This window comes from Diospyros lotus, chromosome 12 (genome assembly GCF_014633365.1).
Source record: "Diospyros lotus cultivar Yz01 chromosome 12, ASM1463336v1, whole genome shotgun sequence".
Classification (NCBI taxonomy): domain Eukaryota; kingdom Viridiplantae; phylum Streptophyta; class Magnoliopsida; order Ericales; family Ebenaceae; genus Diospyros; species Diospyros lotus.
The window spans coordinates 13,705,872-13,731,649 of NC_068349.1; the positions used below are offsets into that span (position 1 = coordinate 13,705,872).

General features: G+C 34.2%; 2 protein-coding genes across 6 annotated transcripts in view; both read right to left on the bottom strand.

Moving 5' to 3' along the window:
• The window catches only part of LOC127814107 (kinesin-like protein KIN-UB), a 28,670-nt gene extending 25,864 nt beyond the window's left edge, over nucleotides 1–2,806 (bottom strand). For all 3 annotated transcript variants that reach the window (XM_052355370.1, XM_052355371.1, XM_052355369.1), the window contains exon 1: nucleotides 2,376–2,806. In XM_052355370.1, coding sequence (XP_052211330.1) covers nucleotides 2,376–2,574 — 199 coding nt within the window. In that variant the 5' untranslated portion in view covers nucleotides 2,575–2,806. The remainder of the gene's footprint in view (nucleotides 1–2,375) is intronic.
• Nucleotides 2,807–14,900: 12,094 nt separating this feature from the next.
• Nucleotides 14,901–17,856, bottom strand: LOC127814058 (zinc finger A20 and AN1 domain-containing stress-associated protein 1). Of its 3 annotated transcripts, XM_052355283.1 has the most exons (3): nucleotides 17,686–17,856; nucleotides 17,539–17,630; nucleotides 14,901–15,665 (listed from the first exon to the last, which is right to left on the bottom strand). In XM_052355283.1, the coding sequence occupies exons 2-3, from the start codon at nucleotides 17,574–17,576 to the stop codon at nucleotides 15,158–15,160; spliced, it is 546 nt and encodes a 181-aa protein (XP_052211243.1). In that variant the 5' UTR covers nucleotides 17,577–17,630; nucleotides 17,686–17,856; the 3' UTR covers nucleotides 14,901–15,157. The 3 variants fall into 3 exon arrangements, with proteins under 3 accessions (XP_052211243.1, XP_052211244.1, XP_052211245.1); XM_052355284.1 differs by lacking the exon at nucleotides 17,539–17,630 and having other exon boundaries at nucleotides 17,686–17,854; XM_052355285.1 differs by lacking the exons at nucleotides 17,539–17,630; nucleotides 17,686–17,856 and adding an exon at nucleotides 15,801–16,786.
• Between the last annotated feature and the right edge of the window lie 7,922 nt (nucleotides 17,857–25,778).

A 25,778-nucleotide genomic window follows, 5' to 3' on the forward strand; every position in this document is an offset into this window, starting at 1 on the left:
ATCCACACATTAAAGAAAGGAAACACTAATTCAACTCTCATCCTTAACACCACAAGTTACTCAACATACCAGAAGGCATCCTGTATCTGAGAAAACTAATTCAACTTAAAAACATGTTCATAATTATGAGCATTATGGCACCCTTTATGTGAAGAGAATCCGATCGAATGCATGTAATGCATTCCTTTTTGTTCAAGTTTATGATTGGACCAACACATTTTCACAGTGAATAGAATTCAAAACATCAAAGAGCATTATGTGCACCAAACCATACACTCGAGTTACAAAAAAAAGTTATCTTATCTTAGCAAGTATACTCCTTTTGTACCATCAAACAAGACTCTTCAGTTATGCTTTAAGATTTCTCCATGCAACTTGTGCTTTCTGAGTTCAAAACACACATGCAGGGGAAAGGTCGGGTACACTTGCCCAAGGAGACCTTGCAGTAGAGGGAACTTTTTGTTGTTACTCATAGGAATTAAGTCAAAATGGTTAAAGTGGAGAACTGTGTTCAACATTTTATGCGATCATAAAGTCCCTTTAAAGCTAAAAGGAAAGTTTTATCAGACAATTATAAGACAATTTTTGTTGTATGGCTCAAAATATTGATTAGTTAAGTGCTAAATGTGCAAAATATAAGCACAATTGAGATCAGAATGTTATGGTGGATGCGCAACCATACAATAAAAAACAAAATAAAAAAGAAGGCATAACTATTAATGTTGGAGTGATGCCAATTAAAAGGTAAAATGAGGGAGTCACGATTAAGATAATTTTGGCATGTGAGAAGAAAAACAACAAAAACACCTATGAGACAAGTGGGTGAAATGAAGGAAATTTGTAGCAAAAGAGGGAAAGGAAACCCAAAAAACTTCGCGGAAAATCCATAGCATGATGTAAGAGATAATGTCCTTATAAAGGATATGGTCATGGATAAAGATGATTGGATATAAAGAATTCACATAGCTGACCCCACTTAGTGGGATTAAGGCTTGTTGTTGTTGTTGTTGTTGTTGTTGTTGTCATTGTCATTGTCATTGTTGTAGTGGTTGTTCTTGTTGTTTAAGAGAAGAATATCATGATCCAAGTTTCCAGCAAGCCCACAAACAAACCATCATTCTAAATTGAGAATGACCACCAGATTTCTGAGACTCTTTTACATGAATAAATAATCAGAAATTTTTGGGAAATCATTCAAACCCTAGAAACATCATTATGGAAAATACTCATCCTTGAGAACCCTCATCCTTCAAAGTAATTATTGATCAGGAAACCAATAATACAAGTCCTGATGAATTAAAAATCTATAGGCAACTCAATACTGCCATTGTGCTTCAAATATAGAATTGGCCTTGCATCTTATGGTCTTTAATAGTCTAATTCCTAGGTTGACAAGGAAAAACAAGTTCAAAGGCTAGTTTATCAGAGTTTCATTTACAATTTTGGCATTTTCATTTTGAGCTCACAGAAATTATTGATATACATGATCATTTTCATGTTGTAATATCTAGCAGATTTAGGTTTTTGATCATTTTCATTTTCATGAGATCACAACTTCTTCCAATTTTCTCAGAAATAATACATCAAGTTAGCCAACAATATCAATTTCCAACTATTGATTTCTGAAAATTTGTTAAGATTCTCTTCTTTATTCAATATTAAAACACAAAGCTTCATTTCTACTTCAAGATACAATCACAAATTTGTTGTTATCAAGCTGGCCTACTTGTGTGACGGTATACCATTTAAAACATAAAATACTTAAGCAAAGAACATAAGAAACCAAAACAATTTTAAAACATAAATGAAAATAGACAACCGCTAAAGCAAGGTAAGAGAGGAAAAAAGATGCATGTTGTAGTCCTAGTTACCAAAACATGCTTGTTCCCCAATCATTCTGCCTTCAAAGAATGAACGGCTCAATACAAATAACAAATAGAAGTTCCGACAGCCATATTTTTGCTCAGCACATTTCACTTGATCCAGATGTAACCCAAAACCACGAATGAGATGGATAAGATCATATAATGTACTTCCATTTCACGGGTGCAAGTATAGTTACGCCAAATTTGTTATTTAAACCAGCATTAAAACCAAATGTATTATCTCAAAACTATTCTCGGGGCCAGCTCTAAAACTGCTCAACAGACAATCCACGCTCATCAAAGTGAGCACTTGCAAAAATTTCACACGTTCGCTACCAAAACGGCCGTGACAATCAAAATAAAGATCACATTCCTCCGATGATCGTTGATTATCTAAATAAAGCACCAAATTTCGCATCAGCAATTTACAAGTTCAAAAACCAAGTCAACATAGTCATACGATTCAAACTCAAAGAAGATAGTGAAGGAAGGGGAGAGAGAGAGAGAGACCTCCAGCGACGTCCTTGCCGGAGGAGGAGCCGCCGCTGCCGATCGAGCCGGTGCTGCTGCGGCGGGGACCGGAGCCTGGCTTGGATTTCAAAGAAGAAGAAGAAGAAGACGAAGAAGGAGAAGACTTCGGGTTGGAGTTCAAAGACAGAGGCCTGTCGAGCTTCAGAGCCCCCTTCTGGACGCCATTTCTGTAAGCCATTAACACATCTCAGAAACTCAGCTCCAAAAGCTTCTCCAAACCAAAATCGAGCACGCACGCACGCACGCACTCTCTCTCTCTCTCTCTCTCTCTCTTCAATTGCGAAATGAGAGTCGAATTGAAGCAACAGAGCGGGCTCCGTCGTGGCTCAGACAAATACGGTTTCTAGAAAGAGAAAGCGTAGAGAGGGAGGGAGAGAGAGAGAGGTGGGCTCGGGGGCGAGGGTCGGTCACGGCGTCGTGGGGCCGTCGATTTCTCGCTCTTCAACTTTTGTCCTCTTTGTTTGGATTTACAATTTGACCCCCTTGCGGGGTTAAATATTGCAGGAAAACCGGCCTGAAATGGCGGAATTGCCATCGGTGCCCTTCACCGCTAACGCGGATCCTTTCTTCCACGACTAACGGTCCCGTAGTTTTGAATGAATTGAAGTATTCATTAATTATTCTAACCCCCAACTGATTATCTTTATCATCCTTTTCAAGGAACAAACTAGAATGTGGCTTACTGCGTCGGTACAAAGCCCGCCAACTCCGGCCACCGCTTACATTTTCGCCCTGGTTACCATATTTAAATGAATAATAATCTTAATTATTTTTTTAAAATAATGGTTAAAATATATTAAATATATTTCATTTTAAAATAATTTATTTATTATATCTTATCTTTATTTAGTAAATATTTTTATTAGTTAATAAAACACGATCATCAATTAATAAAAGTGTTTTCTACCTAAAAATAAGATATAATAAATAAATAAATATTATTATATTAAAACAACATGTAGTTATTGTACTTTAACCCTTACCCTTATTTAAATATTAAAAATTATTTTTTTATAAAATTAAATATTAAAATACCTCACAATTAATATTTTATTTTAAAATAATATTAAAATACATGATTTTTTGTTATTTTTACCTACCATAGATGATAAAAGATGTCATTGCAGCTGCTAGAGGTAGAGGTTTTACGGTGTAACCCTATTATATAAAAGTTTTTTTAAAAAAAATTCATCCAACTTATTGATGATTTTAATAAATTTGTATATGTTGTAATTTAAAAAATGTATTTGATGCTTTAATAAATATATTCATGTGATCATATAATTAAAATTAAAATATAGTTATACCCATCAAAAAATAATTATGTGTTTTCATAAAAAGAGACATTTTTTGAACTTTATTAAATTAAGACGGTATACGTTATATGTTTTCATAAATTTATACAACTGTTAATTTCCATTAAAGTCATTATTAAACAAGTTTTGTTTATTATTAGTTACAAATCACAGTTATTTTGTTATCTTGATAAAAGGCTTTCTAGAAAAAAAAATATTTTAATCTTTAAAATTACAATACCCTCACAATATAGAAAATAGAAATGATGTTTCTCTTTTGAAACTTCAATTCTTATTTTTAAATATTTGAAACACATTATTCAATCATTTGCTTTTGAAGATAAAATCATTTGCAAATATTTGACTATTACTATATTTGTTTGGAAAAGTTGACTGTGTGACTTAAATTGTGGTTTATAATTGAAAATGTGTTATGATGAAGAAGAAATCTTCTATTATTTATAGATATTTATCTGAATTCTTCATTTAGGATTAGGATTAGGATTAGTGATCAAATTTCATTGGACGAAAGGTCCAAGCTAAAGAAGATTTAGCCTTATCCTCAATAGACAATTTATTAAAATCTAGGAGAAAATACTAACTTTGAATATGTAAAAATGAGACATAAAATATCTCAATTTAATCCCTTCATCATGGGAAAGATTCCTAGTTTGTTTAGACAATTACCCCCAAGCAGAATATGTTTGGTTCATGTGGAGTTATTGCATAATCCCGAAGCACTCGTTTATCCTGTGATTAGGAGTTAAATCACTTCTACTTATCAAAGACAAGTTAAGGTATCTAGATATTAATCCCTCGTGTGCTCTTTGTGGTTGTACTAATGAATCGGTGCAACATATTTTCTTCCCGTGTGAGCTGAGTGTGAACGTTTGGAGACAAATAGGGCGTGGCTGGGCATTTTTTAGGAATATGTCTTTTTCATTCCTAGTGCCCTTCAATGGCTCAAGAAGGAAGCTAGAAGGACTTCTTGGCACATCAAAGTCAAGAAAATGCGCTAACTTGCACTGTTTACCTCTTGTAGATGGTAAGGAATCGGCTCATTTTATAAGACTTTAGACCGAACGTGAACAATATCATCAAGCAGATTAAAACATATGTATACAAAATCATTTTTACTTTGTATTCTCATATTTTAGTCTAGTACGAGTCTATTACTTTGGGTTAGTAATTTTTATATCATTTGTTTGCTTGAGTATACCTAGTGTTTCCTATACATTTTGATCAATATATATTTATTTATCGATAAAAAAAAGAATATATTTGGTTTGGCAAGAAAATTCACAAGGACCAAACTAGATCCAATTCAAGAAATTGAGACCAAGTATGACTCAAATAACAAGAGGAAGACATGTATCATTACATTATCTCGAAATAATAATAAGAATAACAACAAACTAAACGCATTATCTAATGAAAAGAAAAAGAGAGACGCAATGGCGATCCATTATCGTCTCTAGGACCGTGGAAGCCTAAATGATGAAAATGGTCAATCCTTGGCATTATGGCGGCAAGACGCGTCACTGTTTGGTTGCAGGGGATCCCAATGCACGCAGTGAGGGACAAAGCGGGACGTCGCTGTAATATGCACGCACGAGAGAGAGAGAGAGAGAGAGAGAGATACATGTGCAGACAAATGAAGAGCACAATTTTAACAGCATTCTCGACAGAAAACCATTTGTTCCGTTCTCCCTGCAGTGCAAGCAACCAATTGTTGTTTTCCTGTGGGGGTTCAGTAGATAAGTTCATTGGATTCTGGGGGGAGGCACGGCAGGCAGCATCGCTGGATGCATCTTGGCCACCCTCCCTCCCCCTCCCAGCAAGACAAACTAGAGACACATCACTACTCGTGTTCAATATTTATTTGCTACTCTTCTTGACTAGTTTTCAGATTCCTACTCCAACAACAGTCGCCATAATAAACATGGAATAAGACGCAAGGCAAGGTGACAGCTTTGAAAAAATACATAACTGTGATCATTCATTATTTGTTGAACATTCAATTGCCAAACAAGCCATGTTGGATGGGTCGGCCCGCGCTGTGCACCTCATGTCCTGCCCCATCAAATTAACGACTCTAGTTTTATTCTTTAATTCCTAACTTTAAAATAGCATATTAATTCCGTTAGTCAACTACAATAAAATAATTATATTATTAATTAAATAATAATTATATTTATAATACTATAATTATTGTTTAGAAATATAATTATTATAATAATATTGTATTTAAACTAGTATGACTTAAATATTAAAATAAATATTGCACAAGAAAAAATAAAAAATATAACAATATATAAGGAGACGATAAAATCAAGCCCTATCTAATACATAATTTTCTTAAAACAAAATTGTGCTCGAAAGTAATTGGCGTCTGTTTTCTTATAAGAGCTTACAGATTGAAAAGTTAGCACAAAGTTCAGCGCCTAACATCGAACTGAAACACTAGTTAAATACTATTAAAACTAGAAGAGTATGAAAATTTTCTAGAATAATTCTTCTAAGAATTCTCTCTATTTTTTTTTTCAAAAGAAAAACCCTTAAAGAGAAAGGAAAGAAGAAAGAAGGGGGAGGTGACTGCCGAGGGGATGGGTGCTTCACCTTAAAATTATAATATAATATAATATAAAATTATATTTTTATATGTATAATATAATATTTATATAGTGTCTTAGCATTATTAATTTCAATTGTCTCGCATAGTACATGCATAGTATACCCTTATAATTCAACATATAATATAATTTTATATTTTTTTATTTGTATAATAATATAAATTATATATTATAATACACATGCCTCAAATTATTTTTTAATTAATTTTTCATTCACCCATTTATTAATTTAGACATATGAATATGAAAATATTTTAAATTTTTCAATAAATTCATTCCTAAATCATAAATTTAAAAAAAAAAAAGAAAAAAAACGTATTGACGATTTTAAAAAATACAAAAATTATTCATGTGGAGTGTTATATGATAAAATTCATGCTTGAAGTAAAAGAAGAAGGGAGCAACAAATTGTCACAATGGCAGGCTCATGAAGACTTCGTCCTTAATTTTAGGAAATAATATATTCCATTTAATTAGCGGAAAAGCCAACCCTCAATTATTTATTGTTTTTATTGCCAAGTCGTTGAAGTTGCTGTCGGGGAAATAAATAAATATATTCGATCTGGGATTGGGAAGGTATTTCGTGTAGATGTTGCGACTTCACTTGCCAGTGCTGCAAGGGCTTTACTGTCATTTGACACCTCTGATTTGGAAACTAAACAGCATAAACAATTGCAGGAGGCTAATCAGTCAGCGGAAGGTAATTCCACACAAACAATACGTTTATATACTTTAGAACCAATACATAATCCCTTATATTTTAAACTAAAGTTTAAATTGATGGCTTTTACTAAACTCCATCTGTGAATTAATTATTAATTTTTGTAACAACGTTTTAGTATTAAAGGTGTTTCTTCTATTTTCAATTAGTCTTTTATATCTGAATAAAAAAATTATATTAAGTAGTCAATAATCACTAAGATAGTCAGTTACATAAAGAAATCAAATTTTAAATTTGAAATTTACTTGTCAAAAGTAGACTGATGTCAGCCATTGCCATGTACATTGATAGAGCTAAAACAACTCGTATTTCTAACAATAACTATAATTCAAAGCAAGTATTTTTTAATGACAAAAAACTCTTATAATCACATCTGAAGGGTTACGACGTTAATTATTTTATTTTTTTAAAAATAATAATAAAAATAAGTAATATAAAACTCATTATATTAAATATCATAAATTATATTATAGATAAAATTCGAGGTGGGATATTTTTCATACAAATGTGTGCACGAGGGAGGGAACTTTTACCATAAAGAAAGAGAAAAAGAGAGGAAAGTTGGACAAGTTGAAGTGTAAGTGTGGTTTGTTTTTGCAGCGAGCATTAAACAAGGAGGCCTCGAAGGCGCCAAAAAGAGCATTTGCCTTTGCAAGCTTGGATTTGAATGGTGGCGACCGTAATCTTCAAAACACAAGGCCGAAAACCCCCTCCAAACCAACTTGAATTAAAGCAGTTCCAAATGCAAGCCCCACCACCACACACCGCCCCCACCACACCACCCTCCTCCTGTTCCTTCTTAAATTGCCATGCCTTTGTAATGTTCTGCAAAAGGGTAAAAAACTACTTTCACAATTCAAATTTGGTATCCTTCAATCATGCAAAAGCAGTAATATTGTTACTACAAGGGCTCACCCTCGTGTCATACCCAAAGGGGATCAAGAATTAATCTAAAGGGCTATAAGGTAAATAAATAATGTTGTAGACATTACTATGTATTTGACTAATTTTTGTCGTACATATAAAAAAAATATTGATGGTGAATTTATTAATAAAAAAATACTTTTCCTCGTTACTTGTTGTGGAATATTATTGGGGCCATGTCTCGATTGATGAGCTCAAAATTTTGTAAAGTGGCTGCAAGTCCAATAATTGAAGCTCCGTCGAACAACCTGCGAGCGAAGCATCCCATCAATCATTTTGTTTATTGGGCTCATGCTCTCCATGCTTATACAATTTCCCTAGTGGTCAGTGAGGTCACGGTTAGGCCATAACATCACGATATAATAAGGAGAAAGAACCATGTTAGATGTATAATCTTTTTTATATATTTTGAGTTATATAATGGGGTATTATGACTAAAATACTTCACGTCTCACATGTCTTTATGTGTCTTACTGGGGACTTTTTTGTTATTGATACACTTTTATGTAACCCAAGATATATACAAATGTGTACTAATAACATTTTTCAAGGAAAAAAAATAACTCAGGCTCCGGGCATAGTCCACTGGTGACGAGTGACTCCAACAGATGAGTATTTCACTCTCAAGTTTGTGGGTATGTCTAGAAAAAAAAAAACCTGTGAATATAATATAATGGTAAAATATTTAGTATTTCATATGAAATATCAAAATTCACATTAATCAATATGGCGACTTACTAAAAGATTTAAAATTTTGCATAAATTGCACCAAATGTTCAGCGCGAAATGTGTATAGACTATGTACGTATTTGAATTTACTTGAAGGATGCATTAGTGAGAAGATCACTCGCCTCTAAAGATTAATTGTACGAAACTCAAAATCTCATATTAAAAAAAAAAAAATGGAGAAAAGCGCGGTGTTATTTTGATAGAATTTTTGTACAAATATCCCTACAAGATATAATAATGTAATAGAAGTGATGAAACCCAAAAGGGCACGTCATTTTGATGTGAAATTTTAGTTTGTTTGTTTTTTTGTTTATTTAAGGTAACTTGCAAGAAATAAAGTTATAGGTTACTTGTTTTCATAAGAAAAAAAAATATCGATGATATTAAGATGACAGAGATTTTGTTTTGTAATATGAGCATATTGTGACAAATTTTATTTTTTTTAATAAGAATATATAAAAGAAGTGCATCGTTTTATACAATGTTTTATATAAATGTGCTTTTAAATACAAAAATAAAAAAAACAACATATATCATCTTTTAATGGGTAAATTAATTATGCATTTTGTAAACTTTAGTCCTCGAGTCAAGACATCACTTGAACTTTAAAATTGCTCAATTAGTAGTTAAGTTTTCTAAAAATTAGTCACAACACACTCTCAAAGACTAAATTTGAAAAAAAATATTATGACTGATCAATTTTAAAAAGTTCATAGATGTGCAAATTAAATGATCAAAATTTAAAAAGCATACAATTAATTTATCCTTTCTTAATTTGGCAAGAGTCAATACATTAATTAACAATCTTATAGGAGTCATTCAAGAAAGTCTTATCAAATTTTGTGCCATGAACTCTTAAAATTAATTCAAATAATCTTATTATTAAGTATCATAATCAAATTAGAGAGAGATTTAAGTCTCAACACGAGAAATATCGCCAGCAGCCGTAGTACTAGCTAGCTAGCTAGCATGGTAGGTGACATTTACCCTAAATAAAATCATACATTTCAATGGGGGTGGGGTGGGGGGTTTAAATCAAGAAACAGGAAATACGTCCTTTGGGAAAGGTTGGAGGGTTGAATCATTCATTTTCACCCACCCAATTTAATGGACATGTTGGGAGAAAAGATTTCAGGGCATTGTCCCTTTACAACATCTGCCAGTGGTTGCAATGTCATTAGTGAGGTGGCCAAAAACATTTTGGCATGTTTGTACTATCTAGGTCATGTGTCACGCCACTAGTCGGTGCATTCATGGTGGATCTCCTCTATCTATTGATGTCAATCAGGCAACATGCATGTCTAATTATGTTATTTAAAGTACCATGCCAATTATAAAGACTAGCTAACTAGCACTATGAGATAAGACTTTATTTACCCAAAAATTTATAATAATAATAATAATGATGTATTAAAATGTCAATTAATATTATGCTTTTGATGTCACACTCTAATAGAAGTCAACCTTGGAAAGGTACTAGGGATCTTGAATTTGAGTGTGGTATATATATTCTAATATGAGGTTTAAATAATCCCTCGTCATCTTTAAATTAAGTTTAAGAAAAAAGAGATAGATAATATTATCACTTTAATTTATTGGAGATTATTTATAATAACATAAACGTATAATTTATTTGTAAATAGAAAATGAAAAATAAATGAAATTTAAAATTGAGCTTCTAAAGTCTAGCCTCTTGGGAGAGTTGTGGAGAGATGCTCATTTTGAAGGTCTCTACTGCATTGGGAAGGAATTCCCAAACATTTTGTGGGTAATTTTTTATTATAATTGTAAGTCATTTATTTATCTACTAAATTCTTTGAAATACTAAGATTGCGTTTTTTTTATTTTTATTTTTTAAATTTGAATTTATTTTCAATTTTTTGTTTTGATAGTTTATTTTTAAAAAATTGAAAACGCGTTCTTTTTGTCATTTTGAAAAACTATTTCTCAAAACAGAAATTTAAAATACATGTTCTTTTTGAAATTTTGAAAATAATTTTTTAATGATGTTTTATTTAATAAATTTAATTATTCAATAAATTAGAAATATTTAATGTTAATATATTATTAAAAAATATATACATTTTAAAGTTAATAAATTTTGTAATATTTTTTCCATTACAATAATAAAATGTAAATAAATAAATAAATAAATAAATGTGTTTTGAGTTTATAATTTGTTTTGGATTAAAACACTCAAAATAACTCTTTGTTATTTTAAGTTTTCTTTATAATTTTTTTTATTTTAAAAAATAGCAAAGAGATTGCAGCATAAATATTTTATTTTACTATTAAATTAAATTAATTAGTCTACCATTTATTACACCATCAAGAGGATTCCTCTTAACATTTATAACCATAATTTGCACAATCATATTGCATATTGTATGATGATCCCCACATAACAATAATACAACCATGAGTGAGTTTGAATCACAATCAAACCCAAATCCCAAAAAGAAAAGTACAATTAGTGTGAATTAGTGGCGCAAAAATTAAGAAGGGATAAGCATATATACATAATAGAAAACATATAGTGAGAGAGAGAGAGAGAGAGAGATTGAAATGAATGAAATTTGAGAGCACTTGATGCATGGACCAGCTAGCAAACGCAGCCATGGTAGACTCAACTCATATTGCATCATCAAAAGGCATTAAAAGAAGGCACAAGAAAAAGCGCTCATCAGCTGCTACTTTGACAGAGATCTCCAACACGACCACTGTTCAAAGAGCAATGGAAGTACTCATTATTATTGAGAGAGAGAGAGAGAGAGATAGAGACATCAATCACTATTCAGTGTGATCAGGCCTTATGGGTAGACTTTATTTTGTTTTCTATTTAATTTCACTCCCATCACTTGCTGCCTGAGTGTGACTCTTCAGTTGAAAGTTCTCAACGCAACCGGACCCGTGCATGGCCTAAAAGATCTCCCGTCCCTACTCTCCCTCTCTCTCTCTCTTTCCTGTGACTTCACATGCTGATTCACTTATATCAAAAACTACAAATCCCCTCCTCTCTATATGTTCTATAATTTTCTCCCCCCCTCCCTCTCCCTCTCCCTCTCCCTTTCTTAATGTTAATTTACCATCCCTATAAAATTAGGGTTCATCATGCTGTATTTTTTGCCAGATTATATGTGCTTGTTTTCTATCGGTTTAGAAAATTAGAAGTCGATATATATATAGCAACCAAAAATGTTTATTTAGCTATCTAGGCGGATGAAAAGGAAAGGAAGCACTGGTAGAAAGTGAAAGATGGCTAGCTGTGCATACCTTACCTTTGTAGGAAGGCGGCCGGGCGGGATTATGATTCTTCTGAGTTGGGACCATCTCTTTGAGATAATTGAAACGCTTTGTGGCACCCATTACAGTCGACTCAAATGATTGTGGCTGAATGAAGAATGACTGACCCTCGCGGATGATAATGGCAACTGCATTAGCAATTTTGCTTCTTTAATGCATTTTTTGCTATATTTAATTGACAATCAAATGTACTGTGGAATGTTTATAACAACTGATAGAAATCACAGAGCAGTGAGATTAAGTGTAAGAAAAACTCCATATAAAAATGTTCACATTTAGATTCCGAAGTGGGTGGGTGTGGGTTCGTAGTCCCAAACATTGCAAAAAATAGAGGAGGTGAGAAATGGGCCTTAAAAGAGAGGTGTCTTGGGTTGGGTTGGCTTCCCTTCCAATCCCAGCCCAGCCCATTGAGTACAATCCACAACTTTTTCTTTACGTGTAGGAACTTGTAGGTTGGTTTATGAGTGAGTGTAAATCACATTTTAAATAAATTAAGTACCAATAATACAATTAATGAAGCCCCAAAATTATTAAGAGCGAATTACATTAAAATTTTATGTAACATTTGTGTGAAATGTGTTTGATTTTATCATAACCAAATTTATTCTAATTCTTTTTCTTACTTTAAACAAAAAAAATTCTAAAAAGAAGCAAAATTAGGACTAGAAAGCATGCACTTCGAGATTATGTGCTTTTAAGTAGGGTTGTAAATTAACCGAACTATTCGTGAGTAGTTTGATAAAAACTCATTCAAGTTTATTTGTTACGGTAAACAAATTGGGATTGAACTTAATTTTGAATCTCGATTTGTAAATAAATCGAGATTCAAAATTAAGTTCAATCCCAGTAAACCTCAAGTCGTTAGGTCGGGAGTTGTTTCAGTTAGTGACTTGCTAACAATCTCGGTTAGGAGTTCACGAATAGTTTATGAATATAATCTTTAAATACATTAATAAATTTATTCATAATTTTATAAAAAATAGTATTTAACATAAATTTATCAAACTTTAAATTATTATAATAATATCATTAAATTTGGTTGAGTTAGATTTTAAAAATGTTTTGACGATGAGAAACTAAATGCAAAATTTTAATACATTTTTTCCATTAAAATGAGTTAATAATAAGATATGTTATGACTTGAAGATTAATCAATTAATGCCTAATTTATTGTTAGAATTTGTTGATTATCAAGTTCGATTTAAAGTTATATTTGTTAGTTATTTACGTGTCAAATTATCATATTTTTATAAACATAATTTTGACAAATTCGAACTCAAGGCTATGCTAAGGTCTCTAGAAGCTTGTCGAGGCCGAGCTTGAACTTAAACTAACTTGGTGAGCCTAAAATTAGCTTAGTTCAAGTTAATCAAGCTCGAGCTCAGCAAAGTTCAAGTCAATTCGGTTAGATTACAACTTTAATTTCAAATAATAATATATTTTTTTTTACAAAATTAAAATGATTATAAAAAATTTTAACCTTTAAAGGGGAGGTACAATTTACCTAGGGTGAATGAGATATAATCTCACCATTTTAATAATAAAATTGATGTGTCATGAATACAAATTTACTAAAAACTCATTAAAAGACAAAAAGCCTAAAAACCAAAAACCTGAATACAATAAGGAGCGGTTTTCAGGAGATTGAAGCATCTCCCCAAAACTGCAAGCTAGCTTGTCTCCTGAAAACTGACCAGTTCCAGGAGACTGAATTTTCTTGAAGGCCAACCAATAAACTGAATTTTCTTGGGGATGTCCCAAATGAATCATCAATATGATAACTGGATATCTAAATTTTTTTTCGAAAATTCCATAAATGATAGGTATGATTTAAAAGAATTTTAATGCTAGTTGATTTCAGATAATTCTGAATGTTTATCATGAACTCTGATGCTCCTCTGTAAATAGATAAATTCTTATTCTTAAAAATATATGTTTTTTTATACTAATTTCAATATTATATCAAAGTTTTCAATAAATTTGAGTGCCTGACATAAATATTAAAATATTTATACGGGAATTGTCTTGTGCTCTTTGATCATTTTCTTTTTCGTAAATTTTTAACAGTTTAAAGATGACATTGTTAATGAATAAATTTATTGTTGTATTCGAGTGACAACAAAAATATTTAGAGTAATTGAATAAATATTTGATATGAACCAATTTTTTTTCTTTTTAAAATGTTATTCCCAAACTTACTCCTAATTCGTATCAAATTTTACCAAAATTCTACAAACCCAATCAGTTTATGTAAATGTAAACTGACCGTTACCTGGAATTGTACCCAAGGCATAGCCCAACAGAGTATCAACCCACAGTAATGAAAAAACTTATCAACGTATTTGGAATTGGAACCATCTCATTAGGGTTAGAATTTTAATAATTCCAACAGAACTAAAATTTTAATTATTTTATATGAAATAAATCATTAAAGATCAGAATTAAATCCTAATTCTTATAGAGGAGAATGAAACTAAATAAATGGTTTGTACATGTTACCCTTAATAACTAAAAAAAATTAATTTCAATTTTTTTTTTAAAAATCTCTCTCTCTCTCTCTCTCTCTCTCTCTCTCTCTCTGTATATATATATATATATATTTGAGAAAATAGAATAAATAATAATTAGAGCCTAAGAATTCCAATCCTCTTTATTTAACAATTCAATCAACTTTCATCAAAGTTGTAATTTCAGAATTTCATTTTAATTTCTAATTTTCAGAATGCATTGAAACTATACAATTCCGATTCCAAAAATTTTGTGAAGTAGACACAATACAAGCTCTGTATATGTCATCTGATTTTAGTACAAAATACAAACAAATTTTTTATTTATTATACTCACAGTGGTCACAGCAGCAAGGAAAAACAAAAATAGACACATTTTGCGATACTAGAAATGAATGCAACAGTACAGTAATGTCTATTATTATTATTTTTCTTTTATTAACATACTATTAATCGTAATCTCTAGTCTTATAAACCCATATATATTTATATAATAATAACAATAATTAACAGTACTGATTCATCATCCTACCCCAACTCCCAAACCAACCCCTATTAAGGCAGCCGTCATCAACCAGTCCAGTACATATACAGCTGTCCTCACCAACCCGCTCCAACTCTGGTTCCGTTCGGCCCAGCCCAGTTCCTTTCAGATCCTCTCCACTTTATCGGCCTTCACCACCGGGTTGGCCCGGGCGATGGCGTCCCGACCCGCCGCCTTGAAATCGAACTCGCAACCGTGCTTCTCCGGGTACCTGTGGGTCCCGCACAACGTGGCGCCGCACCGGCACCGGAACCCCGCCAGGCCCACCTTCTTCCTGCAGCTCGAGCACCGGTTCACCGCCGGCTCGGGCTGGCCGGCCGGTACCTCCCCTCCCGACGGCGCCACCGCCTCCGAGGAGGAGGAGCCAACATGGGACACCTCGGAGAACTTGGGTGTTTCGTTCAGGTGGACCAGTTTGTCCATGGCGGCTTTGGCAGAGGCAACCTGTTCCTCCTTCACGCGGAGGTCTCTGTAACACTTGGAGCAGAGGTTCATCGTTGCCGCCGCACCGAAGAATCCGCAGCCGTTCGCGCAAAGCAGCGGCTCCGACGGTTGGAAGCCCGTCCCGTCGCTTATCTTGTTACCTTCCGAACCCATCTCCTTCTCGCTCTCTCTACAGAATATCAGCGAAACTTGGCGTCAGGATTTATGAAAATGAAAACCTCTCTCTCTCGCTCTCTCTCTCTCTGATCGCAATAAAGGTGATTAATATGTTAAAAGAGGACGATTATATTTCAACTTTACATACTCAATCTTCAATCAGTGATTGAGAATTGGAGAAAGGATCCTATTAGAATACAAAGATGCGCTCGGGGTCGGCGTCGGGAAACCTGATTTCACAAATATACCCTCCCACCAGACAAGCTTCCAGGGGGGAGTACATTTACGGGAAAAAAGGGCTTCTAGGGGTATTATCGTCGATCACTAATCCAATGAAGTATGAACACCCTGGTTTATGGCGTCTGGCTCGTCTTCGAAATTAGAGAAGAACAGTCATTCGAGTACTGCGTCTTAAAATAGGAATAATCATAAAGACGATACTACCCCTGCAGGTTTTGAATTTCCCGAAAAGGAACGAGGGTGAAACTGTGATTGCAACGCACCAAAATCAAACCGGGGCTTGCAAAAAAAAGAAACTAGACGAGACGCAGCGCCCCTTTGTTCCTTCTCCGGTAGTACTGGAGGAGTGTCCTTCCAATAAATATTTTTGAGATTTAACATTGTGTTATAATTTATATTTTATTATTTATTAATCTTAATTTAATAATAAAAATTAATTAAAATGTCCTTATATCTGAAGATTTTTTTTTCTTCTCAAGTCTATCCATCTCTCTTTGCTTTTGATTGGCTTCGTTGCTAGGATAACTACATTGACTTTGACTTGTTATTTTAAATTTAAATGGATCTAAATCATTCATATCCTTTCAAATTTAAAACAATTTGAATGGTGAGACGATGATAAAGTTTTAACAAAAATAAGACAATAATAAATCTCTCTCCTCATCCTGTACCTAAATCTTCACTGGTTCCTCAAAATCAAAATTCATTTGGATTCAATTTGATTCCTTACAAAACCCACCAAAAATCCAATCCATTTTTATACCTTTTGGTCCCCAATTTTCTCCACCAAAAAACCCAAATACGGGTTCATTTGATCACTCAGCACCACAAAGTTGGTGGCACAAGGGTGTGTGTCTCTCTCTCTATTCTCTCAAATACAGATTTAAATTCATTATTCATCTTAAACTCATATTTAAATTTAAGATAACTATAAATTTAGATAGTATTTATTAATTAAAATATAAATAAAAAAATAAAATATAAAAAATATTATAAACTTTTATTCTTACCAATATGTTTGTTAAACTTATATAGTTATATTTAAAAAATAAATCACGTAATTTTTTATTTGATATTTTTTAGATATATTTATCTTTTTCTTTTTAAATAAATATATTTTAAATCTTACAGATAAAAAAAAAAACATATGTATTTTAATGTATTTTAAAAAATTTAACAAATAATTTAATATAAATCTTAAAATACATCTCAAACTTATTCGGACTATTTCATATTTTAATTCTGGCATCATAAGTTTATTTTATTTTTCAATCAGGATAGAAATGAGACAGAATAAGGGTAAATTAGTCTTTTTAATCTTTTTATTTAATAAAAGAAATTATTAGAAATTATATTATTAATATTTTTAAATTATTGTAAATCAAATTAATTAGAAAAAAACCCCTTCCCTCTGCCTCTGCAAACCCTTCCTTCCCCTTCGTCGCCTGAACCTCATTCCAAACATAGCCTAAAACTACCATTAAGGATTGTAAAGTAGGATAATATAGCATTATTCATGTAAAAATCCATCAGTTTATCATTCAAATTCAATGAAGAACGTTCTACGGAAATACCTAACGCCTATCAAGAATTTTCCGCATCGGAGTGCGACTATCAATAATTCCAAATCGAATGAATAAACACACCTTACGTCGATAATAGTCGAGAAGAACAAGTTTCGCATATGATCGACACATAAAATTGAAGAGTCTTGAATTTGATCAACGGTTGATTCGATCTGAAAAGTGGAAGTAAGAACCAGGAAGCAGTATCAAGTTAGAGTTCTTCCATACCTGAGAATTTTCTTTATCCGACGCCCAAATTTCGATTTCGCAGAGCGAAGGAAGGTGAAGTTGATTTCTCCCCCACGCTCTCTCTCCTCTTGTCTAGGGTGCAGGGTCACTCTGTTTGGGGTTTCGACGTTTGATCTGCATCGCGTGGTAGTCGGACGGCTAGGGATGTGCTTGCGTAGTGATGTAATTTCGTGTTTTATTTTTTCAGGATAATTATTGTGGTGGATTATTACGTATATTAAAATTAATTAATTAAGGCATCAGAGTTTAGAGAGAAAAGGAAAGCCAAGTGCCATTTTGTTCAACTCCTTTAATGGGTAACCTTAACCCTAGTTAGTTTGGGGGTAAAAAGGTCATTATGGGAAGGGGGTCTCTCCTATCCCATTTCTCTCTCTCCTTCCCTTGCTCTCGTCGCCTTTCTCCAGCTGCCAACATTTTCATCATCGCCTTGTTGTGTATCACCTCGCCTCGTTGCCTCACTGTTGCATCCTCGCCTCGTTGACCAAGGCAAGAAGGTTGGCGTGCGAGGAAACCTCGGTGGTCAACGCGCGAGAGGAGGCGACGACGACATGAGGCTTGCTGGAGAAAAAGAAGAAAGGGAGGGAGGAGAAGATAAAAGAAAGAGAAACTTGGAGAAAAAGAGAGAAGTAGAGAGAGGAAAGGTCGTTAGCTTTTCTTTGGGGTTATTTTAACCCCCGCTAAATGGGGTGAACAAAATCGCACTCCGAAAACCTGCCTTTCTCCTAGTTCCCTCCTATCACTTCAACATGATCCGAAACTGCTTTGAATCGTTTCATCTGGGACTCATTTCTTCATATTAGGGTGTCATGTCGCTTTTGTGGCCCTTAATTGTATCACATTTGGTTATAGAAAATATTATCCACTTGATGCCCATAGATATGAGTGTGTAAACGGCCAATTTGATTATCGAATTAATTAAAAATTATTAACCAAAATAATGGAATCGCATGTAATAATTGAATCGAATTAATCAGCCCACCCCAACTAATCGAACTAAGTGAAACCGAATTAATCGAAATCTAGATCGTGATAATAAAATCGAATCGAAAATCGAACTAACCCACAAAATAATTGAAGAGACCAAACATTAGTTCGACCTTACTATTACCGCCGGCCACCTAGCCAGTCGGTGATTCCAATGCTCGAAATCGATCATTGGATTCCTCCAACCGCGGTGATTCATATATCAAAAAATGAGTTTAATCCGAAGGTTAATTTTTTGTAGATTTAAAAATTAATTTTATGGTAAAAAAACTCAAAACATGTTTTTGAAAAAACGTTGCCAGCTACCATCCACGGCAGATTTCGACGATCAAAATCGACCATCAAATTAGGTTTGACTCAATGACCTACATACCAAAAATTTAAAAGCATCTAATGGTTGAATTTTTAGTAGATATAGCCTCTAGATTTAATGTAAAATAGAAGTTGTCGAAAAACTTATTGAAGAGGCCATCGACATCGATGGGTAAGCATAGTGGTGCAAATCAGAGGGAGAGAGAGATGCAATCATCATCAATGTTGAGCTTGGCGTTGTTGTTAGTGTTAGAGGTAAAAAATATGGGTTGGCATCGAAGTCGGTGTCGGCTCGACACTGTAGAATCCTTCGCCTTCCTATAAGTGGTTGTTTTGACAAAAACAACTGTTGACATTAGAGGTAGAGAAGAAGCATCGCGTCGATGTCGGCAGGGGCGATGGGGCTAGAGAGTCGGAGACGATAAGGAAGGGAGAGGGCCAATTGAAGGGAATGACTGAATGTCCTTCCACTGAGTTCTGGCTATTTGGCCTATTTCATTTTTTCTTTTATACTACACACAAAACGATGTCGTTTTGTAATTTCGGTTCGGATCGGTTATTTGGATAACACTAATTGAATCGAAATCGATAATCGATTTTTCACCCAAACACTAACTGAACCGCTAATCAACACCTAAATAATCGAATCGAACCAGTCACTTCGATCGATTTGCTTTGATTAGTTCGGTCTAACTAAATCTTTGCTCACTCCTACCCATAGAAGGTTATCTTAATATAATTTTCTATCTCTATGCCGTTATATTTGTTTTTGAAATGAAATACAAAGTAACCACACCAAATTAATATGATGTCTCATTTGTTCATTTGGTAACAAAAAAAATAAAATTCAAGCCTTGAAAATTTCTTTTATTATTATTAGTAATATTGATCATGATATTTATTAGTAACCAATGTGGATTAATAATAGTAATAGTGCAGCTAATAAATATGGATGTCAATGATTTTCTTTAGTATTCTATTGTTTGTGCGTGTTACTGTATTTAATATAACTAATCAATGTTAATAGTATCATTAAAATAACCAGTTTTAATAGACAATAACAAATAAGTAAATTATACTCAATACCATAGTTAAAACCCATTTGAATCATGCGATTCAACACAATTTTAAACTAAAAATAGATTCAAATTTATAGAAAAATAAAAAATTTAAAAAATTAATAAGGAATAGTCACGACTCACGAGGCATTTCTTATATGGAAATTAAATTATTTTAGTAAAGAATATATAGATAGCATTGTCTGTTGGTTCCAAATGATGGTAAATATATTTTAAGAGGGGGTAAATTGAGATTAGGGTAAATTTTTTGATAGATTAAAGACCTATTGATTGTAGAACACTATGTTTCGAAATATTAATGAGTTTGTTTCAAAATCAACCTTTCTGTTAAGTATGTTTCGAAATATAGATAAGTATGTTTCAAAATTAACATTTCTGTCAAGTATGTTTTGAAACCTAAATGAGTATGTTTTGAAACCTTCTTATCTGTTTTGATTATTTTAAAACTTTTAACTTTTGAAAATATTTCTTTTGAAAGCATGAACAATGATAATAGACAAGTAAGAATAGTAAATTAAGTGCACACGAGATTTATAATGGTTCGGTACCCCGCCTAGTCCACTACCTTCAAGTTTACCCATTTGAAAGATTTTCAAACACAATCACTTTCACTAATGATCAACCACAACAAGGATTTTACCACGGTTTACCCTAAAACCTTGTACACGGTGAGTTTTTATGGCTCAACTCAAATCTTACAACACCACAATGAGTTTTAAAACTAAACTTAAACCTTACAACCAATAACAAGATAAATAAAACTTATTTGAGTAATGCTATTCGGCCCATCACAATGCCACTCGAAGTGCCACCCAAGAGTAATCGCGATATTTTAATAAAAAATATCACGATATTTTCAATTAAGATAAGATAACAAATTTTTAAATTTCAAATTCCTTTCTCTCTCTCTCTATCACACCTTTCTATCTCTCTATCTCTCTTTCACACACACATTCTCTCTGCGTGACCTTCCTTCCTCTCATTCTAGCCTTCTCTCTCTCTTATTCTCCCATGCTCCTCTTCAAGTAGGCTCGTTCCTCCTTTCGTTCAGGCCATCTCTCTCTCTTTCTCTCCTGCGCGTCTGACCGAGCCTCCTGCGTCCCTTGGGCTCATTCCAACCATCTCTCTCTCCCCAGCCTCGTGCAACAACATCTTCGGTGTCCCTTGGGCTCGTTCAAACCCCAATCTATAAGGAGGTAAATCTTTAGTTTTATCAGCAAAGATATATATATATATATATGCATTATTGGGTTTAGCCGAATCTTTAAGCTTAGATCTACGGAGTTTTCGCCGTTGGTCTTGTTGGTTTTTGGGTATGTTGGTCGATGGGGATAGGGGTGTCAGGTGGTTGTCTCTGATCGCTGGAAACCATCGACCATGGTAGCCGGTGGCGACTGGAAATGCGTATATACGCGCTATGGGTTTAGTTGAAACTTTAAATTTAGATCTACAAAGATTCGGCCGTTGGATCTTGCTGATTTTTGGGAAGGTTGGTTGGTGGGCCCTTGGATGTCGGGTGGTTGCCTCTGATCGCCGGAAACCACTGGTTACGGAGGCTGGTGGTGGCTGACAATGCTTTTTAAGTTTGACCGAAAATAAAAAATTAGATCTACTAAAATCTAACCGTTAAATCTGTCCCATGTTGTTGTATGTTAACTTTCTTAACTTGGTATTTCTAATGGTAAATTATGATCATTGAAAACTTCGAACGGCGGTGGTCGCCGACAACGTTGATAGAGGCAGTTGTGACTTCCGTTTGTATATACATACATATATTTATATATTTTCTTTTTTATCTTTTGTAATTATTTTAATTTATATTATAAATGTTGATATTTAATATGATATTTAATTATTGTTGTTACCGGGTAACAACAATAAATTTGTAGAAAGGGAAACTGTAGATGGATGACCCTCTGATGGACGATTTGAGCGATGGGTGACCCTCTCGTGGTGTATCTGAGCGATGGATGAGTCTTCCAGGGTGAAAACGGCGATGGGTGAGCCCCTTGGTCAGGTTGAGAACGATGGGTGACCTACTGGAAAAAGAATCGATTAGGGGCGTGGGCAAAGGTCCCTGCGTGAACCCTCCAATGCTTAAATTAGATCACCGTAGAAGTAGAGTACTTGAAAGTAAGAGTGTAAATATGAGAGCGAGAGATTGCATACCAAATGAGGGAAAGTGACCTCCTATTTATAGCAATAAGAGGGGCATCCATGTGTCGCGTGTCTCGAGCTTTGCGGCAAGAATCTCGGAGAGGCTTTGATCGAGTCTTGCAGGGAGTAATTTTAGGCCGATTATCTTGAAGGTGTTGGCGCAAGAGTAGGGGGCACGTGGATGTCAGTGCGGCACCTTGGGTGACCCTCACTCGGGGGTATGCACAAACACGGGCAAGGAGAGCACGAGGAGTCGTGCGCGGGGGTGCACGGGGCTGGGTGCGAAGGGGCCATGTGATGGGGGTGTGGATGGGAGGTCGCGCGCGCAGATGGCCGTGCTCACGGGCGGCCGCATGCTCCGATGGCCACGCGAAGGGCGACCGCGCAAATGGGCACTCGTGCGCGGGGGCGCGCGCTAAGGTGTGGCTCCCTCGAGTGGGTCTCTCGGGGGAAGGCCGTCGCAGGGGTGTGCGCGACCGTCTGTACGGGGGCGCGCGCGCGCATCCGTTCGCTTGCACGCGTAGCTGAGCCCCCCCCCCCGAGTGGGGTCACTCGGGGGTACCATATGTAACACCTTCTCTCCTAAAACTACCCGAGAAGAGGTGCTACGGGAAAAATAAAATAAAACTAACTGATAAACTGAAATTCGATACCATAACTGAACATCTCAATCAACTGGAATAAAAACTCTGAGTCAATACAGACTGAAAAGCACAAACTCTATCTAAGGGACAATCCCTCAACTGAAATATAAAATAGATCTAAACTGAGAGAACACTATAAAACTCAACAGACTCACAAATATCTTTTATCTTGAGCGGCTCCACGTACACACACTATTGAATACTGCTGCTAGGCCCCACATCTGATACTCCCCTGCTAGAACCTGGAGGGGTGAATAGTACAAGGTGAGTTACAAAAGCTCAGCAAGTAATAAGCTAGAAAGAATAACTGAAACTGAATCGAAGAATATCGATATTGATAAATAATTCATTGAACTTGTATTGTATAATTACTGTCTATTTGCATTCAAAAAATGTAATGCACAGAAACTGTAAACTAAATACAGGTATGCAACTTTGGCTCATAGGCCCACATAATATGATAAAACATACCTGACTAATCTGAATCCTGTAAACAGAAAAATTGTAAGCACATAGTGTGGGCAATATGCCCCTAGCCTCCTGGTGGCCACCAGGCGAGCAACTCATAAACTGAGTTGAAATTGAAACTGATGGGATCCCCGCGGACTAAGCCGCTTGGCGCGCATAATGCAATGCAAGGCTCACATAAATGCTGGCACACGATATGTAGTGCTCCATATAAAGTCATGCTCAATGCTCATACCAAAATGTATGCACATAATCTCACCAAATAATGCTGATCATGTCATAATGAACTGTTAAACATGGTATATGATTTTTATCTACTATATTGAGATACAAAAATTTTGAAATTTCTAAGTATAGCCATGGCATATTGGATTTTATCGTATCTTGGCATAAAAATTCAATATTTGAATAATTGTATATTTATATTAAATTTAAGACTTGCATCAAGAATTTATTGGAAGCTATTCGGATGCTATATGATACTATTCAGATAATTGAGGAAGTATAAGGAGCAATTCGAATAAAGCAGCAGCCCATTCGAATGAAAAAAATGGACTACAACAAGCTCATTCGAATGGCATAAAACTCATTTGAATGACAGAGGCTCATTCGAATGATAGATGATATAACAAAGGCTATTCGGATCTGATCAAGGGCTCATCGAATGACTCACAAATTCATTCGAATGAATTTGACAATTTTCCAACTTTTGAACTAGCAAAAAATGACTTATTCGAATGCAACAGTACCCTCATTCAAATGAATTAATGGGATACTCGTGGGTCATTCGAATGACAGAGAGATTCATTCGAATGCTAGACTACACAAAGCAACAGTTTACTCAAATCTTCAAGGGCTCATTCAAATGACAAAAAAACTCATTCGAATGACAGACTCAAAACTTCAAAAACACATACGAATGATACGATAACACATGACTCATTTGAATGAAAAAGGACTCATTCGAATGACTGATACATTATAAGGGAAAAACTTACGATAACATTGAGAATTCATTCGGATGCCTCAAAACTCATTCGAATGACACAAGACTCATTCGAATGATTGGAATCTCATAAGAAATAAAACCCACGATAACAGAGACTACATCTTGAATCAAAACTTAACATTGCTACACCATTCTGAAAGAAATATTGGGAGAACAATCCCAATTGACATGAACTAACTTAAGGATGAATTAAAGATCGTTTCTGGAAGCAAATGCTGAAAGATTTATGCACCAGTTATCAAACTCACTAGGTATGGATATAACTGCACATATACATACATTTGTAAACATAACTGATAAAGATCTGGGAATAAGAACGAAGAGTTTTGTTTAATCTGAGAACATATGCTAACATGATTTGGAGATCATATTTAAAAGAATTGCTATAAGAATCATGCATAACTTCTTCATGCACTCACTGTTATACACACACACATATAGATATATATGTATATACGTGCACTGTCTGTAACAACTGAAACTCAACAAAAGAGTTACTGAAAAACTGAGATTTAACATTGAATCATGATCCCGTAAGAATGTTTTACAGGGATAGATGCTTGCTCAAGGAAGCCTTTGATACGCTAATCTAAACATGCATATAGGAATATATAAACTAGCTGATAAACTGAGAATCAAAACGAGAGTCTTAAAAATTCTGGAAACGAACTATTATGATCCTGTAATGAAAGGGATTACAGGAAGAATACTTGCCTTATGCTAGCTTTGATCGGATCAAACGCCTCCGATGGGGATCACTATCGCAACTTGAACTCTCTGATAGCTTATTGGCTTCTGATTTTCAATATGGTGTGAGAAAAACTATGGCCATGGTTATATATATATATATATATATATATAGGCAGCCCAAAGCCCATCTCAAACTCCTATTATAACTTGAATTCCTTCTCCTAATATAATTAGAAGACTCTTAATCCAAATCCATCTTATACATGGATTCTCATTATCTTTTAAATACACAATCTCACTTACTTAATAATAATACAAAAATTATTATTAAAACTCTCAAATACTAAAACTCCAAAATTACCTTCATGCCCTTGCATTTAATTTTCACAATAAATAACTTGAATTAAATGCTCTTTAAATGCTATTTTAAATACTATTATCTCAATTAAAAATCTAAATTGCCATATTGGCAAATTCTTTTAACTCTAAAATTAAAAAGAAATAAATGTTATTCTTTATCTTCAAAATCTCTAAATTGCCACATTAAATAATTAATTTGCAAAATTACTTAATCAAATACTTCAATAATTAATTAAATAATTCTAATTAAATACTGGCTCTCTAATGGGTCTTTGCACCATACCCCCGAGTGACCCTCGCTCGAGAGGAGCGCCTTGAGGGCCAAGGGCTCGGCCCCTGCCAAGCAGCCGCGTGCTCCCTGGCCGCGTA

Excerpts from the sequence above, each read along its gene's own strand:
- LOC127814058 (XM_052355283.1), bottom strand. The coding sequence starts at position 17,576 with ATGCGAAACTTGTTCTTCTCGACTATTATCGACGTAAG. Across the intron at positions 15,666-17,538 it reads TCGACTATTATCGACGTAAG|AGAGAGCGAGAAGGAGATGG; the intron begins GTGTGTTTATTC and ends GATATTCTGTAG.